Below are 19,853 nucleotides of genomic sequence, written 5' to 3' on the forward strand. Positions count from 1 at the left end.
CTGCCTATGCGAAATCGCATGCGAAATCGCGGCAAAAATCGCATGCGGAATCGCATCCGCATGCGATTTTGTCAGCGGTGGAATCCCAGCGATTCGCACCGCACTAGTGGAAACGGGCCCTAACATGGTTTTTTTTTCAGTTGAGATGGGAATAGTTTGGGAAGTGCTGTTAAGTACAGGTGTATACATTTCAATGCTTATCTCTTTGACAGGAATTTGATAACAGTAAGCACTCTTCTGTGTCTTCAAATCTGACAGCTGAGTGAACCATGAGAGGAGGGAAACTCCCTCACGCTACATCTGTTAACCCTGTGTGTGAGAGAGAGTCTCTGAGAGCTGACTTCAGAAAGCAGAGGAAATGTATCTTATGTGCAACATAAACATTTGTAATAGTATGAGAAACCTGACACCAGAGGCATTTCATATAACTCCGCTTCAATATTACACTGTTCTTAGAATGTCAGACTGCAGAGATTCATACCTCTGCAAATGAGATATTAGTAGGATAAAGTAGGAAAATGTTTACACAGCTACTTGGACATTATTTGTACATTGTCATTTTAGAACAATTGGTTTGATAGTGTTCCTTAAGCATTAATGTCCTAGCAATTATTTCCTTCCAAACATGTAGAGTTCTCCCAATAGATACGGTGACAGGTATAAATCTAAGTGTATACTACTTAAAACTCAAAAAAATGCTTTATTTCACACAATAAATATATACAGACTTGCATATTGGGTCAATATAGTTAATAGACCGGAATCGCCATCAGTGTGTAAAATTTCAGACTCCTAAATAAAGCGCTGCGGAATATGTTGGCGCTATATAAATAAAATATAATAATAATAAATCACATTGGCTGCCTCTGCTCCGCCCAACTGGTTTCCCCTTCACTTTGTCAGGGGCTCCCACTGTTTTCACCACAGTGATGTTAAGATTGCACCTGCTGCTTTTGCTTTAAATTTATTGACTGATCAGAAGAAACAGTGACTGTGTGGTGGCATTTACTTATTTAATTTTGTAGTGCTGGTGTTATTTTGCAACTTTTATGTCAATATCTGTTAATGTTATTGAAACAGGGTGCCCAACCGGGCTTTGGAGAGCCACCACGATTGTGGAGGCTAAAAGGAACCTAAAATCCCATTTCTGGGGGGAAAAAAAAAATTGCCTTGTTAACCACTTGAGGACCGCAGTGTTAACCCCCCTAAAGACCAAGCCCTTTTTCTTGAAATTGGCCACTGCAGCTTTAAGGCCAAGCTGCAGGGCCGTACCACTCAGCACACAAGTGATTTCCCCCCTTCCTTTTCTCCCCACCAACAGATGATGATGTCGGCAATGTCTGTTTCTATATCGGAGGCCTTTTTCTGCAAGGTGAAGGGACTATATCTCAGGCCCTGGTTGATATTGGGCTCAGTGAATCTTTTTACACACGATTGTTATATTAAATTAGATGAATCTGAGTGAAGGAGTTGGAGTTGGTGGATTCATAAACTGAGAAGTCTGAGTCGGGTGATTTTTGTACCGACTCCACAGCCCTATTCACCTCGAGCCGGATCACGAACGGTCAGGTTCGGTGTGGACAGTACAGTGTCTGCTCCGGTGGTGTTTTGTGTCCGCTTGGTATCCGGAGTGGATGTTTTTCCATCACGAAACTCATCAGGAGTTTGTTGAGTTTGCTTAGACTGTCAGTTTGTGTGCTTCGCTGCAATCCAAATCGTCCATTTTGAGTTGCAGTGTGAACCGAGCCTAACTGTAATGGATAGCCTGTGACAAGTACAAGTATACCCTGAGCCCAAACTAAGCACCCCATGGGGCATGTGTGTCATGTATAGAGCAGGACTGTGGAGTTGGTACAAAAATCTTCCAACTCCAACTCCTCAGTTTATGAAACCACCGACTCCAACTCCGGGTACCCAAAATGGCTCCGACTCCTTGTCTCCGACTCCTTCGTTCCCAGGGCTGTAGATTTTATACAAAATCATCTGACTACGACTCCGGACTCCAACTCCTCAGTTTATGAACCACCGACTCCGGGTACCTAAAATTGCTCAGACTCCGACTCCATATCCCTGGTATAGAGGCAAGGCTCTGAATTAAAGCATGCATGTGACAGTTTGTTTCATGCTCATGTAGTTTTTATTTTCATATTTTTACATTTGGCAACCCACATAACTAGATTTGATTTGAATAGCAGGATAGTTCACTTCTAAATAAAGCAACAAAAGCAGTATTTCTGGAAAGGCAAGAAGTCAAATGTTTGTAGTTGTAGATAAACAGATGCCACAGATATTCCCAGCACCTAGTAGAAATACAGAGCTCGATTCAAAAAATGTTTTCAATGAACTGTTGTTCATACTTTTTCTTCTTCTCTATATAAACCCCTTGAGCACACAGCAAGAATAAAGTTCTAAAAATAAGGCAAGAAAATTAATATCGAAGTGCAGTTAATCAGTTAAAACTTAATTGTTTTTTTGTTTGTTTTGTTTTTTTATCCAAGCTCAGAAAATGCTGTAATGTTTTATAGATGAGGTGATAAATACATGTTGTGAAACCAGGTCTGTGCAGTCTCGGAGTTGGAGCAATTTTGGGTACCTGGAGTTGGAGTCAGTGGTTTTATAAACTGGGGAGTGGGAGTCGGAATCGGATGATTTTTGTACCAAATCCACAGCCCTGGTAAGTATTAAACTAAGGAGTCGGAGTCGAGGAGTCGGACCCATTTTGGGTACCTGGAGTCAGAATTTGAGTCGGAGTCAGTGGTTTCATAAACTCAGAAGTCTTAGTTGGAGTTGGATGATTTTTGTACCGACTCCACAGCCCTGTGTGAAACAGAGAGGTTATGGTTAGGTAAAGGCAATACGATTAGGTTAGTAATGGTGTAGGAGCAGGTTTAAAAATCACAGTCAGGGCAAAGGAGGAGTAGAGGTGCAATATTCACTAGAATTACATTGTTCTCCCCAAAAAATTTTTTTCCAGCCGGGTGGCATGAAATATTAGCCGGGTGGCATGAAATATTAGCCGGGTGGGGCAAGGTGAGAGAATGCAGAGCCAGTGTTTCTGTGAGCAACTCTGCTTACAGCATAGGAGGAGGTGAGTCGATGACAGCCGTGTACTTACCAAAATTAGCCGGGTGGAGCGCCTGGCTAAAAGAGCCTGGGGAGAACACTGAATTATCTAGGGCTGTGGAGTCGGTACAAAAATCATCCGACTCCTCAGTTTAAGAAACCACCGACTCAGACTCCAGATACCCTAAATTGCTCCGACTCTGTAGTCTAATTTTTACAAAGGCTACGGATTTGGTTAAAAAATCATCCAACTCAGACGTCTGTTTATGAAACCTCCGTCTCCAGGTACCCAAAATTGCTCCGACTCCACAGCCCTGGAATTACCTATGTGATCACTATTCTAGTCCACAGTGCTATCTGATCTCAGTCAGTATGGTATGCAGTCCCAAAATGAAAACGCCCAGTAAAAACTTTATATGTAAATTTTTCTGTGCCAAAACCCAATGAACTGTGGGAGGGAACTCGCAACAACCCATCAGGTTATACTATTGTCTGTCCTCTTCATCTCTCATGTACCCAGAAGTGTTTATAAATTACCTACTTTTGTTTTGCTTCGTGCTTAAATTTTTTACCTAGTGGAAAAAGTCTATCTCTGTTTTAAATGACAGCGTGTGTTATGCTGGCAACGCACAATGGAATTTCCTATCCGATCGACGGGAACTGGCTAATTATTTCCGACATGTCTGATCCGTTTCAGATCAAGAAGAGAAGTGATCGGAAAATCGATTCCTTTATTGCTGAACAGAGCAAATTTTTTTTTGGGGGGGGGGGGGGGGGGGGGGGGGAGCTGTTCACTTCCAGGTCAAAGTGTACTTCCTGTTTTGCCACAAGAACTACAAAATCGCTAAACGCAAAAGCTACAAAATAACTAGGCATAAATAGAAAATCGCTAGACAAACACCAGAAATCGCTTCTGCAAATCGCTAGAATAAGCGCTACGTGTTTACACAATTCCACTTATCGATTTTTGGTGTGAACTAGCCCAAAGTCAATGTGTCTTGGAAGGGAAATATTGGTATTAGCCCATATTTTGGCAACTTTTATAAACTCATTTTCAGTTAAATGACATCAGATTTCATTGTGTGCTGTTTTTTCTCTCTTGGCTGTAAAAAGACGTTTTGTTAGTTTCATTATCTGATCATGTTCAGAGCTAGTTATGATTTTATCGTATCCAGAAAGATTATTTTTATGTAGATATCTGCTGTAACTGACGTCTATTTTTCCGTGGCAGGATGACGACTTTGTGGCACGAGATGATTTTGACGATGCAGATCAGCTCAGGATAGGAAATGATGGGATTTTTATGCTCACATTCTTTAGTAAGTATATGGCCTTTCAGTTAATAAACTAGTATAATATATGAAGGTTTAATGCACACCACTGTATTCCTACTTGCACTTCAGGGTCATTCCAGTATGTTTAGTGGAAGAAGGAGGTTAAAGGTTTTAAGTTGTAGTATCACTTACCATACTTTTAAAATAAGTAAGGCTGTATCAGGTAACATTAGTTCATTTCACAGAACGGCCCACAACAGAGGAATGGATGTGTCCTCAGATCCTATGTTAAAGGGAAACCATGACCAAGAATTGAACTTCATCCCATTCAGTAGCTGATACCCAATTTCCCATGAGAAATCTTTTCCTTTTCTCAAACGGACCATCAGGGGGCTCTGTATGGATAATATTGTGGTGAAACCTCTCCCACATTGTGATGTCAGCACCATGGTCCTGACAGTTTCCGGTCTGTGAACCTCATTACATTGTGGAAAATAACAGCTGTTTTACTGTTTACAGCTGTTTCCAACTGCCAGAAAAGCAACCAGCAATCTCCTTCCACTGACATCACCTGCCAGCAGTAAAAATGTCACCATGTGATAAATGTTAAAATGTAAATTATGGAAAGGAAAAGTTTTACATTGGGAAAACACTGACTAAATCAATTAATCATTTATACATAATTATTGTAAAAATGAAGCACTTTTTTTATTACATTATTTTCACTGGATGTTTGTTTTTTTTCTGTTGTGTCCGTTGCAGTGACAAAACACGAAGTCCTGACCTGCACTATTTTTTTATAGACGCAGGACAGAGGTCAGACATGTTATTATGACCTGTCCAATGCAACAGACAGATTTGAACAAGAGTTTTATGCCAAGGATAGTGCCAGTATATACATCATCACCATCCATGGGACAGACCCATTGTAGTTTGAGTCCAATCTATCAGAACCTGCAGGGGGTTCAACAGTAAGAAAGTTATGTGAATACTGCCTGTGTTTGGGGATTTAATAGCAAGTCACTGGCCCCATTTATTTAAATTATGACTGAAGTTTCCCAACCCCCACAGACAAATTTGTATAATATTTGCATAAAGCAAAAGAAACCCAAGCCAATGTATGCAAAATCAATACATCAATTTTATTCAATGACATATTGAATACATAAAAACAATTAAAATAAATGTAAAATGCGAAAAAAAAATGGGAGGAATCCTACAACCAAAAGGAGCAATTAAACTAATTTAACATCATGTGAATCATTCCATAGTACATAATTAATTGTAAATGGTAATATTCAGGGCCAATTATAGAAAAGTTGCTACAGTAGGGAAAAAAAATCTAACAAATGCAAAAGGGAGGGAGAGGTTAGTTTAGGTCAGCCTTTCTCAACCTTTCTACTATGGAGGAACACTGCAAATAACTTTTGGATCTCAAGGAACCCCTGCAAACAGTTTTTTGGTCTCGAGGAACCCCTGCATTTATTTTTCAGGAGGCATGGTCTTTAAAAGTATGTGTGGCTGTTTATTTTGGCTGTTTATTTCACTACCCCATTACACTGCCACTCATTATACCGTCTCCTGTTGCCCCAATTTAGTGCTTCTTGTTACAGTATCCCCTATTATAGTGTGCTCTATTATACTTCCCCCACGATGGGGTAAAATGCCAAGGAACCCCTGCAAAGTACTCAAGGAACCCTGGGGTTCCAGGGAACCCTGGTTGAGAAAGCCTGGTTTAGGTGCTGGGGGAGGTCACTATGGGTGCTGCTGGGGACAGAAAGGGTGCTGCTAGGGGAGGGAAAAGTCAATGTAGGTGCTGGGGGGGGGGGGGGTGAGAGATCAATGTAGGTGCTGGGGAAGGGAGAGGTCAGTGTGGGTGCTGGGGGATGCAGGATCACTGCAGTTACCAATGCTGGGGAGGGAGAGCTTAGTATTGATCTTAGGTGGAGGCAGAAGTCACTGTGGGTGCAAGGTTGAGGGAGAGGTCACTGAATGTTGGGGGAGGGAGAGGTCACTGCTTTCAGGGAGACATTATCTTACCTGCTTCCACACAGCTGTGGTGATTTCTGTATGGAACCACTTTACTCCAAAGTGTTCTAGGAGGGGTAGGAATTTCCTGCGGGTGGTGGGCGGGGCTTTCTTTTTGCCACCAAAGGCAACTTTTTATGGATTATTAAGGGTGGGGGTGCTTGGGCACCCAGAGACACCCCTCCTACCATGCACATGCCTGGAAACTGGTGTTAGGAAAAATTTGGAGACTACCATTGTTAACCTTTTTTTAAAAAAAAGTATGCTCCTGATTGTCATCTGACCCTTTGCAGTTCTCTGTTGCTGACCTTAGACAAGTATGCAGCTAGTGGGTGCAGAGTTTCAATCCTGGTAATTTTTTCGGCATTCGTAACTAGGAAAGGATCAATTAGAAAGGCAAGTTGCATTTTTCCTTTTAGAAGATAGAAACCTCCATATTTCTCTCGTCACAGGATTCCTTTAAGCTTTTAGATTGGGCCCGTAGAAGTAGTAGTGTAACATCTCTGTGATGAGGATAGTACCACAGTCCTAATCTAAGCTTAAAGGGGTTCTGTGGAGGTTTGGTAAGGATAAAAACCGCCACTTACCTGGGGCTTCTATCAGCCCCCTGTAGCAGTAATGTCCCACGCCGTCCTCCGATCTGCCGTTTGCCGCCGCCGCTCCCGGTCTAGTGCGACACGCTGTCCAACTGCGGCTGCGCGGCCATGCTCGCTCCTGCCCACGTCATCAGAAGCTCACTGCGCAGTACAAGAGATCTTCATACTGCGCAGTAAGCTTCTGATGACGCGAACGGTAGCGCGCATTATTCGGCGATGCCAGATGAATAATGCCTGGTGCCAGCGGCGGAGAACGCCAGATCAGAGGAGGACGGCGTGGGACATTACTGCTACAGGGGGCTGATAGAAGCCCCAGGTAAGTGGCGGTTTTTATCCTTAGCAAACCACCACAGAACCCCTATAACGTGTACAATTATTGTGTGTGTAAAAGTTCCACTTACTACATTATGAAGCATCACAGCCATAACATTGCTCTTTTCACAGTGGCATTCCTGTTTAACTGGATTGGATTCTTCCTGTCATTTTGCCTGACCACCTCAGCTGCTGGCAGATACGGGGCGATTTCTGGATTTGGCCTCTCCTTGATTAAATGGATTTTAATTGTCCGAGTAAGTGAAAACACTTTTCTCTCACTACTTGTTATATTTCCTCTTTAAAATTAATGATGATGTTACTTTCATGGTGAAGTTGGCAGGACTTTGTTTTTGAATTACAGCTGCATAAACTTACTGGTCAAAATAAAAAATAAAAAAAAAACTTAGACTAGCGCTATGCAGTTATGCTTTTGCTGAGGCTCGTATTCAGTTACGTGTTGTAGATGGGGGGGGGGGGGGGGGGGGATTTTACAGGGATCCCAGTGCAAATCCTGTCCATAACCAGTAGGGATGCTCATTCGGTTTCCGTGGAATTGAAAGTTCTGCACTTCTGATTGGAAATCCGATTTACCGCAACTCTAATTTTAGTCCAATCACAGAACTCTGAAGTATTGGACCAATCATGCAGAATTTTTCTGCAAGAATCTAATCACCATGGTAATTTATGACCGATCAGAATACTTTCCGATTTTCTGGGGGGTTTCTTCCGTTTTTGTTGGGGTGTTTTTTTATTTCATTTTTTGGCATTCTCTGATCCAAAAAATGACTACTAAAATACCCCTCAAAAATCAGAAAATGTAAAATTGGGAGAACGGAAAATTGGCATTGGCAGAAATTGAAATTTCTGTGGAATCGGAAAATGGGTATTATTGACCATCCCCAGTAACCAGCAAGAATTATCAGATTAAAAACACTGTGAGGGCTGGTGCACACAGAGCGGGTTTTTTGGCGTTTTTGCAGCCGCTTGCAGCTGCGGATACGCTTGGTCAATGTATCTCAATGGTGTGGTTCACACCAGAGTGGGAGGCGTTTTGCTGAAACGCATACTCCCGGGGTGAGGCATTTTTTGGATTGCAGAGGTGTTTCTGCCTCCAATGTTCAGTATAGGAAAAACGCAAACCACTCTGAAAAACGGCAGTTCAGAGCAGTTTTGCAGGCGTTTGTTACAGAAGCTGTTCAGTAACAGCTTTACTGTAACAATATATGAAATCTACTACACCAAAACCACTACACAAAACCGCAAAACGCTAGCTGAAACGCTACAGAAAAGAAAAATAAGAAAAAGCGTTTCAAAAGCTGCTAGCATTTTGCGTATCTGCTAGCGGGTTTTGGTGTGCATCGGGCCTGAGAGCTATAAAGAAAGAAAAACATTTATTTTGCAGGAGTATTTAAAATTTTTCTCTTCTTCATAGTGTGCCTCCTTTTAGTTATGTGGTGAACACTGCCCTCTAATGTTGGAAATGCAGAATGCAGCTTGTTATTCTATATTGCACCACAGGCAAATTCTCTAATTACATACCTGCATGCAAATGCATTGTGGAATTTGAATTGTGTGTTTTTTTGTGTGACATGTTACGTTTTCTTTTTATGCACAGTTTTCTACCTACTTTCCTGGATATTTTGATGGCCAATATTGGCTGTGGTGGGTGTTTTTGGTATTGGGTAAGTACAGTTTAATAACATATCTTTTACAGTGTTTTTAGTTAAAGCAACTGCATAATGGTTTTTTGTGAGTGTACGTTTGTTTTTCAGTAATATAAAATAGACTAAAATATCTTAAGTGGGTGAATGATAAATATTACATATAAATTGTTCCTATTTACCAGATGCAGGCAACAGGAGGTGCTTTCCAAGCAAGAGCCATATGTTTCTCAATCTAACACAGTTGTGTAGTGCTCTGAAGCTACATTGCCTCTCACTACACTCATACAGCAGGGGATAGTCTTCCAGTCCATCTATCTCCTCATCAGTGATATGTAGGGTGCTTAGCAGCCAATCGAGCAAAAACTTAGCCGGACATTTGAAGCGCTGCCATATGCTGCAATGTGAATTACGGCTATAGCGGCGCTCAGAAGGTAAAAAGACGGAGCCCAAATAACGAAAAATACAGTGCAATAGAGCCGCCAGCAATAGCTGGCACCTGAAATTACATCTTTCCCCTCATTCCATGGTGGGCTGGAGGGGGAATAGTAATAAACGCTGCTGGGAAATTTGCTATAGCAGGGTGAGACTTTTTTGGCTTCACTCGGCACCCTTTTTGCCTGTGTGCGCTTAGAAATATTGATGGGCTTAAAGTGAACCCGAGTCCTTATACCATATATATCAGTGGGAACATTAGAGAAAACACCTACCCTGCTCTCTGCTTCATCCTTCATTGCTCAGCCTACTTGTTAACAGCCCTGATAAAATCCCCGACTGAGCATTCAGTCTGGCTTTGCTCAGGAATCATAGCTGAGTCATTATAGCAGAGCCACAAGGGGGCAGGCTTCGGCTTAAAACGACATCAGAGAAGACGGACTCAGCTATAATGATTCCTGAGCAAAGCCAGACTGAATGCTCAGTTGGGGATTTTATCAGGGCTGATAACAAGCAGGCAGAGCAGTGAAGGATTAAGCAGAGAGCAGGGTAGGTGTTTTCTATAATATACCCACTGATATATATGGTAAAATACTAGTGAGTTGATGGGCCACTGCATGTGCAGCAGTGTGCGTCCTCTATCAAGCTTGCATCGCCGGGAGCGTTCTGCGAATGCACATTCGAGATTTCTTCATACTGCGCAAGAGCACTCCTGTCCACTGGAGCGCAATTAGAGGGTGTGCGGACCTGGGCCGTGCATCCAAGTAACAGATGGTCACTGTTTGGGACCAGATGATCGCCTTGTCACGGCGCGGCTACAGGGGGCTGGTAGAAGCCCAAGATAAGTTAAACTTTTTTTTTTTTTCTACTGTTAAAGAGGAACTGTCATGAAAATCTTGATTTAAAACACATCCAAATAAAAAGTATGTTTCTTCCTGAGTAAATTAAGCCATAAATTACTTCTCTCCTATGTTGCTGGCATTTACAGTAAGTAGTAGAAATCTGGCATTTACCGACAGGTTTTGGGTTAGTCCATCTCTCCATGGGGGATTCTCAGCATGGCCTTTAATCTTTATAAAGACACTAACTTTAAAAGATTTATACAAAGATGCTGACCAGCCTCTGTGCTCACCATACACTTTTTTTTGGCAGTTGGACAGAGCAACTGCCATTCACTAAGTGCATTTTGAAAATAAAGAAATTCCTGTGAACTCCCTATGAGGAGATGGGCTAGTCTAGTCGGTTCTGTCAGATTTCTACTACTTACTGTAAATGCCAGCAACCTAGGAGAAAAGTAATTTATGGCTCATTTTACTCTGGAACAAATGTACTTCTTAATTGTATAGGTTTACATATATTCAAAATGTAAGATTTTCGCAACAGAGGTCCTTTAAGGTTCCCTGTAACACTGCTCAGGCATTCAGCTATCTGCTATTCCTCATGTATCATTTTTTTTTTTTTTGTAGGATTCCTTCTGTTTCTCAGAGGCTTCATTAATTATGCAAAGGTCCGGAAGATGCCAGATAATTTCGCCACCCTCCCCAGAACCAGGGTTCTCTTTATTTATTAAAGGTAAGATGCTGATTGCTATGATGTTATGTTGGGGGTTTCAATTAACTGTTTATAAAGCCCAGATTATTAACCACTTCACCACTGAGGGGTTTTACCCCCTGACCACCAGAGCAATTTTCACCTTTCAGCGCTCCTTCCATTTTTATCATTACTTATCACAATAAAAATGAACTATATCTTGTTTGGTTTTTTTTCGCCACCTATTAGGCTTTCTTTAGGTGGGACATTATGCCAAGAATTATTTTATTCTAAATGTGTTTTAATGGGAAAATAGGAAAAATGTGGGAAAAAATTATTTTTCAGTTTTCGGCCATTAAAGTTTTTAAATAATGCATGCTACTGTAATTAAAACCCATGAAATTTATTTGCCCTTTTGTCCCGGTTATAAAACCGTTTAAATTATGTCCCTATCACAATGTTTGGCGCCAATATTTTATTTGGAAATAAAGGTGCATTTTTTTCAGTTTTGCGTCCATCCCTAATTACAAGCCCATAGTTTATAAAGTAACAGTGTTGTACCCTCTTGACATAAATATTTAAAAAGTTCAGTCCCTAAGGTAACTATTTATGTATTTTTTTTAATTGTACATTTTTTTAAAAAAAATTTCTAATTACAAAAAAAAAAAAATGGGGAGTGTGGGAGGTAATAAGTTAATTTTTTGTGTATAAGTAATTCATTTGTATGTGAAAAATGTTCAGGGTGTAGTTTTACTATTTTGCCACACGATGGCAACAGTAACTTTTTGTTTAATACAACCTCCAAGCGTCCTTCTGGAGGCTTGGGAGGAAGTACAAGGAGGCTGGTAATGTGTTTGTTTTTTTTTCACAATGATCGCGCTGCTCATCGGAGAGCAGCGGATCGTTGCGGGGCTTAGATCAACGAACGGGAATGGATTTTCCCGTTCATTGATCTCCGGGCGAGCGGCCGGCGGCGTGTTTACGAGCAGGAGCGCGGGCAGCGGCGGGAGCGCGGAAAGTACGGATTTCTCCGTCCCTGGGGGTTAAAGGATGGAAAAAGGGACGGAGAAATTCGTACGGGCGGGGGTAAAGTGGTTAAGGCTGGTAGAAAGGAAACAGGAGCAAAACGTAAACAGCATCTCACGCCAACAGTTGAAAGTTTTTGTTCTAAGAGGACCACAGTAGAGCCACCTACATGCATTAAGTGTTCAAAGCAACCAGTTAAACCCTGGTCTCAAAATTGCTGTCAGTGTTTTCTGCTCAGAAACCGTGAATACTAAAGTAGGTCTGCAACAATTATGATGTTTATTGTAAAATCTTTTAAATTAGAGCAGGCACAGTGTAAGTCTGTTTGCAAAAGGTTGGTTTGCTGTATTGATAGCAGTCCCATCTTGTATTGTGCCCGCCCCTTGCCTCTTCACTAAACTGTTCCCATTGGAAACTTTTCTCCATCTCATTGGCAACAAGATTAGTGGGCAGTGGAAATTATGTAGATTGGAGAGAGAGAAAACCTCTAAATAGGGCCTGGTGTGTGTAGGGTTTGTGCACCAAAGAAGTCAAATGCACTCAAACACCAATCAAATATTTAAAACATGAATTAGAAAACGTACTGATGAAAAAAAAAAACCAAAAACCCCGGGAACACAACTTTTTCTAAAAAAAAAAAAAAAAAGGCAATCCCTTTTTGCAAGGTTAAAGCGGACCTAAAATCTTGCACGGTATACCATGCAAACGCACAAAGTTGCTAATAAATTCACTCTGTGTGTGTTTACAGTGAGCAGCCTGTCTATTTAGCCATTATCAGCAAGTGTGAATTGGGGCTGTGAGCTGTGCTTCATGGTATGCCAAGGTTCTGTGACAATATGTGAACACTGAATTTTAACCCTTTCTGTGCTCCCAGGAATGCAAATTCAGTCCACAGGACACCCGACCATGGTACTGTATAGACAATGACTTCTGATATTAGTAAACTACTTGGCCAGGTTTCTTGAAGTATTCTATAAGGGGATTTTACCTTATATTATTGGCATGTAACTTTATTCTTTGCAGTGCCATCACACTTGCCTGCTTTGTGGTGTTGGTGATTCTAATATGTAGTCATTGTGTAATCCTATACAATAAAATGCAAGTGTCCCTGCATCATAAACTGAATGGTTGTGTGTCCCTGGCTTTTTTGTACTGAGTATGTGCACAGCCAGGGCAGTTAGGACACAGGGCCGGATCTGACTGTTTGCTGTGTGTGGTTCACAGAGGTTCTCATTGCATTGTGGGAACTTTTTCCAACTGCCAAGCAAGCAGCTCCCTGTGTGCATATACTTCAGACAGTGGTGGGGAACGAGCAAGCAGGACGCGTATGTGCGCGAATTGCAGCGGGGGGCTAGCGGCTGTGACCTAGCTCCCCTTTTTTAACGGGCGGGCCTTTTTACAACGGTAGTGTACTAGATTGTTAGTAAATTGCAGCGCTGCAAACTCTTTACTAAGGTTAAGTAGCTTACTGCACAATTAATTTCTAACTTTTTGATTTTTTGTTTACTGAATTCCCCCAGGATTATACTTATGGTATATGTGCATGGCATTACAATGTGTGTAAATTGATAATACTGTATTGAAAACAAAAACATACTTTGTGTGTAATGTCTTTATAGGATTTATGTATGGTTTATCCAGAAATTGCAGTACTCCTGGTTTGTTATTACAACTCCAACCCTGTATCATCATTCATCGTAGAGGACAGATGTAGCCACCAACTGAATAAGGGACAGATCTCTTCTAAGAAAGAGTTCTAGGCTTTCATAATGCCCTGGCTTATTGATTTATATTTATCAGCAAATATGAAATGTGTTAAACAGAACATATCCCTCATTTGTCATTGGTGACAAAATTGAAAGGGCGAGGCTTCTACAAGGTTTTAGGCACTTAGCCATGCCTTAATAACAACTATTAGACTGACGTAGCTGCACAGTATGAAGGGAGGTTTAAATGGGGGATATAAAGTTAGAAGAAAGTGAAGCCCTGCCCACATAGGGAGGGACACTGAAGATGAACAGGCAGCAGACATCATGTAACTGTTGTTTTCAGATTCAGGTAGCTAAAGTTCTCCTTTTACAAGTAGATATGTCTATAGTAAATCTGCGAGCTAAGCAGCAAAGCATTTACTTTTGGTTCTGAAGTATCACATCTGTAGGGTTCTTCTGCAGCAGTGCTGTGTAGGTACATGAAATTCATTTTCTGGGTGGCCATATTGGGGGGTTTCAGAGGCAATTTTTTTTTTTTTTTTTTTTTTAATATTAAGGCTTTTGCATTAATGTTTTTGTTAGACACAGCGCTCTCTGTAGTCATGACTAAAGCTTGGTAGAAAACGGTCCCTGGCAGGTGTCATCCTACATTGCAAGTGGCACGTAGCCTGGACATTGTGTCCTGGTACAATCTGTACTACCATTTATGTCAGCTATAGCTCCGTGACGAGTACAGCACATCTGAGATATGTACACAGCGTACAGGAAATCAGCACTTTCATTGTTGTCCTGTCTTTTCATTTCAGCTGTTGGATCCTGCCTCTACAGATCTCCCTATATACGGACTGACAGCATAGACACGTGCAGGAAGAGACTCAAAGTTCCTTGAAGGAAAAATGAAAAACCCTGCGTAATTTTAGATGAATCAACAATCATAAAAAAACAAACAGACAAAGCTATTACAACTGAAGAAGAAAATAAGCATTTATTTTTGTTTGTTTTAGGTGTTAAATGAATAGTACTTACAGAATTTCTGTTTTATTACTATTATGGAATCATTAGTGGCTATTGTTTACCGGTAAATTAAAGCTATCGCAATCAAGTGGAGTACTAATAAAGCCTTATACATTGTAGGTAAGAACCAAGAACATTGACCTGCAACTCTTCTGCCAGAAGAGGGCAGTGTTGCTTCATTCTGTTTTCCCGTTCTTCATATGACTGCCGCACAGATGTTTTGTGTATCGTATTGTGTTTTGCTTGGAGAACAGTTTGTCAATGCTTCATACATTATTTTTGATTTTTTTTTTCTTTTTTTTTATACTACTGTTTCTGTTTTTACCTGTCTATATATTATATATGGTCTTCTCTAAGAACAGAGTACATGGAATTTTTGACAGTAATAATCTAATATGCGAAGCATGGAATAATTGGAAAAAAAAAAGCAAAATAAATGTAATAAATGAATTCATATTAACTTAAGATAATGCAGTAATAATTGTAACCTGTTTGTATCTACAGAATGGAGCTCTTTTGGGTTTACTCATTGGTATGCAAAGAAACGTAATGATGGTTAATGAAAAGCAACCAATCATAATCCCGGTTAACTTAGATTGAATGTACTAAGCTGATGGATACTGTAATTTATACCGTCTCCTGATTGGCTGTCACGTGTTACAATTTCATGGTTAAAGCAACAGCGCTGCGTACGTAATATGTTGGCGCTTTATAAATACAATAAATAAAGCAGAGCCAGTGACTGTCAAAGTTAACTGCTTTGTCTCTGTTTTTACAGATTCCCTTATATTTTTTTCACCAACTACACCACAGAACCTCCCCCAGTGGGAACAATAAAACCAAAACCATTTTTTTTATTATTATAAAAGTCACTGTAGTGATATATAGTAGAATGCAGTCAATTATTCAGGAAAAATATTTCATGGTCATTTTCCTGGTCTCAGCTTCAGAAACACTTCTTATATCTATAGATTTCGGTAAAATATGTATGTAACCTCGCCCTCCCAGTGATGCTTAACCTAAACTGTTTAGATAATTGGAATTCTCCTCCCAGAGCATTCTGGGAGACCAGGTATATTTTGTATTGGCTTTGTAATTCTCACAAACAAACATTCTGTAGAGTTGCACCTGACAGGACTACCTGTGATAAATTTCAGAATGTAAAATTAAGTTAAAGAAAGATGTCACAATGGGCAAACCTTGAATAAATAAATTATAAATTAATATTGTTAAATAAATAAGCAATTTGATTTATTACGTTATTTTCACTACAGTTCCTCTTTAATCATTTTTAATGACCTTAGTGTAACAAAAACAAACTGAGGTTTGAATCCCAGTTCATGCAGGAAACTTAAATGTTTTACAAAGAGCAGACACTACTCTTAGGATTTTATTGTTGGCTGTGTGCTTTTTGCAGAGATTCCTCTTCGCTGCGCTTTCACCAGAAACAGGAAGTGGGCAAATCTCCACAAATAATACCACAGCCAGTAGAAAAGCCTGGTAAAGTTTATATCCTCTGCATGTTACTAAAGTGTTTTGTTCACCAACTAGTAGACAGAGGATATTTCTAATGGGGATTCAGACAGCAAACAAACCTGATCGAGATTTTAATTCTTCCCTAGATTGTTCAAAACGAGAAGGAAATAAGTCTGGTGATTAGAGTGGAACATTTGCATCTTTATTATGCTACACCACCATTATTTCCACTATCTTTGCAGATTCTCTTCGTAGTAGGACTCTGATTTGTGAGTCAATAAAAAAGTAATTGTTTATCTCTTTCAAAACGTCACTAGTTAATGTTATTCGGTAAATCTGCAGAATAGCTTCAATGTCAGCTTGGTAGGCGTATTGTGATCAATCTGGCAGAATCCTCAGTAAGGCCAGGGACCCACTCTACCAGCGTTTTTCTAAGCGCTCATGATTTTAAAATCTCTTGCTAATGTATCACTGGTGATCGGTAAGTGTGAACATTGCCATACACTTTGGATTGCAGTAGCGCTTTTCAAAATGCTAGTGATCACCAGCAATTGAAAATGCTGCTGAAATCACCAGTCAAACACTCCAGTCTGAATGAGGCCCAAGACTGCCGAACTGCCTGAGTACTTCTGCAAGATTACAGACTCCAAGCTTGTGAGTTATTTGTAATTATATCTGCATTTCTCATACCAATCTTACCATAATTGCAATTCAAATTTAAACTCATTGCTTTGAAACTGGTGTGTTATTGCCATGCCACAGCTAGAGATAATAAAATATACAAATAGCTGTTTGTAAGGTAACTGGGATGCAGTTCTAATTGAAATTTGATAGCCATTATGAGGAGAAAAGCTGCTAGGATTCAAATTCCTCACAAACTACCTCAAATTTTTTGTATCTGAGTCACAATGTCTATCATACTAGTTGTGTTAGTTCCGGTGACCATATAGAAATCTTCATAATTGTTTAACAGATAATTCCTTGGAATAGCTTTCGGAAAATATTGTTACCCATCAGTGTTTTATCTTGTGCACAGAAGAGACTGGCGTTTCATCACAACATCCAGTTCATCAGATAATACAGCTGCCATTTTCCCTGTTATTATTGGGCCTCAGTGACTATATATTTGGTTTATAAGGTGTCTGCACTCTAAGTGGAGGTGATGTACACATTTATTAAAGACAAAAATGTAAAAAAAGTTATCTGATCCATTTGCTTAGTTCTACAGAAGGATCTGTTTGTACATGACAGGATTCAAAATATTTAAATATGGGGCAAATAAGATGCACGTTATGTCTCTGTGGTCTCACTATAATGCTACAGTAAGGGCTCCTTTCCACTAGGGGTGATTTGCTGCGTTTCCCGCATGTGAATGCAGATGGGAAATACAAAATCAATAGGCTGCCGTCCAATTCGCTTGTGGAGAAAAATAGGCTTGAATGCAACAAAAAACAAGAGTATGCAAGCGAATCACCATAGTCATGCATGGCATAACAGCTGTGCCAGCATCATGTCTCGCAAGACACATGCCAGGCACTGTGGAATTGGGTCCTTAAAGCAGCTGGCTTCAGGCGGAATTTGTCTGACTTAACCTCCTTAGTGGTAGCCCCGAGTCAGGCTTGGGACGTAAATTTGCAGCTCAGAGTGGTAACCCCGAGCGGGATCCATGGGAGGTGTGTAATGTGCAGGGCTGCCGCAGATCCATCCAGCGGAATGGTTTTTAGGGTCTAGAACAGGCATGGGCAAACGTGGCCCCCCAGCTGTTAAGGAACTACAAATCTCACTCAATGCATTTGCCTTTGAGTCATGACTGTGGCTGTCAGACTCCTGCAATGCATTGTGGGACTTGTAGTTCCATAACAGCTGGAGGGCTTTGCCCATGCCTAGTCTAGAAGCGTGTGAAAATTGCACTGCTTTCAGAGCCTAAAATCCAGAAATAATCATACCGCTAAGGAGAGTACCCCTGAACCAGTTTTTAAACTGCATACTTTTAATGCTGCTTTAGTTGTGGTGCTGTGACAAATTGTGCCCCTTCCCATAGGTCAGAACGATGGTGGACTAATACAGCTATTAGTACATTATCGTTCTGACTTCAATTATCACAAGACCACACACAGCACACCTCCCCGTGCACTGTGTGCTGTAACGCTTGTCAGAAACTACAAGCGGTGAGTGGAGGGGGTGGGGACTAAGGACGGGCAGAGAGGAGGAACAACTGACACTTCCTGCTCACCCATATTTGACGTTCTGCTCAGTTGTATATTACGGCTGAGCAGAATGGGGCACACGGGGCGCTGGAGGGGGGGAGGGGAATACATATGTCACAGCACCACAAGTGAAAGCAGCATTAAAAGTATGTAATTTAATAACCAGTTCAGGGGTACTTTAAGTACATGGATGAGCTTTCTGATCTGATTGGGATTTCACATTTGAGTAATGAGATTCCATTTTAAGATTACGGTTACATGCCACTTGGCTATTAGAACTATTCTAAGAAATAAAGTAGTAAGTTTTGTATATGGCCAGCCTTGCTGTATCCATCAATGAAGCTAGAGTGCATGGTGTTACACTGGAATGAATGTCAGTTCCTGGCTGATGCCTCTTTCCACTACTCTCCCCACAGGGAGGTATCTGGGCCTGCCCATTGGAACTCCACAATCTCCCTACATATGGAAGATCATTAGCTCTGGTTCTTCTTTTCTATTGGGAGGGGCTATCTCTTATGGGCTGGGAGGGGGATTGATGCATTAAATACATGTGCTTGTGCTTTTAAACTGTGTAAGCAAAATCTTTGTATTTTGTGTAGACTGATATGCACCTTTATTTGCCAGCTGGCAGTTCACTTTAAAGTTTTATTATGTTAAAAGTGTAAAGATAGCAGAACATTAATAAATGTCACTTATGTAGCAATTCTCAGAGTACACTTATTACTATGTGTTTTAGCAGTCTATGTGGGCTACAATATTCTGGACATCAGCATCTTGACACAACTTGTAGTGAAGAGATATGGGGCAGCATTCAGGCCTTGTTCACATTGTGTGCTGTTCGTGTTGGATGCAATTTTTATTTCCAATTCCTGGCGATTACCTGCACGCTGGCTTTTTTTGTGAACCGCTTTTCTAAGCGGTTTGGCCGAGCGATTGCATTTTTTTAACTTCCTGATATCAGTCGAAGTGAACTCTTTGTTCTGGAAAATAATAAATACAATGTATTTATTCTTAAAACCGCAAAACACCAACCGCACAAAGCAATTTTTTGAGTGTTTGCGTTTTTCCTATACCTTCCATTATGGCAAAATCGCCTCAAAAATGGCCCATGCAGCGCTTTTCTGAGCAGATCGGAAACGAACCGCTCAGATGTGAACTGTCTCATAGACAACAATGGTGTAAGCGCTTTCAGGGCGACTTTGAAAAATCGCCAGCGCTTAAATGCGAAAAAGGCCTCTAGTGTGAACGAGCCCTCCCAAAGCTCAGCTTGGTTAAAAGAACATGCTCAGGAAATTACCGAATGCTGTATTTTTTCCTTTTTTTTTTTTTTTAATTTGCACAGGTGTAGTAGTAGTTTCGGTAGTTTACGGAAGAGTCCTGTGCGGTAACCGTTACATGCTGCTCTCCCACGGCATTACAATAGTAAAAGGCATCCCCAGAATCCCTTTAGATGTACAGATTATAATAATGTTTGTTCTATTCCCTCTGAATCTGTCTATTAGTCAGGGGAAGGAGTAGT

General features: G+C 40.7%; 1 protein-coding gene across 2 annotated transcripts in view; it reads left to right on the forward strand.

The window, feature by feature from the left end:
• NDFIP1 (Nedd4 family interacting protein 1) overlaps nucleotides 1-19,037 on the forward strand; it is a 68,751-nt gene extending 49,714 nt beyond the window's left edge. For both annotated transcript variants that reach the window (XM_068277488.1, XM_068277489.1), the window contains 5 exons: nucleotides 4,295-4,382; nucleotides 7,406-7,530; nucleotides 8,892-8,958; nucleotides 10,839-10,944; nucleotides 14,444-19,037. In XM_068277488.1, the coding sequence (XP_068133589.1) occupies nucleotides 4,295-4,382; nucleotides 7,406-7,530; nucleotides 8,892-8,958; nucleotides 10,839-10,942 (384 nt within the window). In that variant the 3' untranslated portion in view covers nucleotides 10,943-10,944; nucleotides 14,444-19,037. The remainder of the gene's footprint in view (nucleotides 1-4,294; nucleotides 4,383-7,405; nucleotides 7,531-8,891; nucleotides 8,959-10,838; nucleotides 10,945-14,443) is intronic.
• The last annotated feature ends 816 nt before the right edge of the window (nucleotides 19,038-19,853 follow it).

The sequence above is a fragment of the Hyperolius riggenbachi genome, chromosome 3 (genome assembly GCF_040937935.1).
Source record: "Hyperolius riggenbachi isolate aHypRig1 chromosome 3, aHypRig1.pri, whole genome shotgun sequence".
NCBI lineage: Eukaryota > Metazoa > Chordata > Amphibia > Anura > Hyperoliidae > Hyperolius > Hyperolius riggenbachi.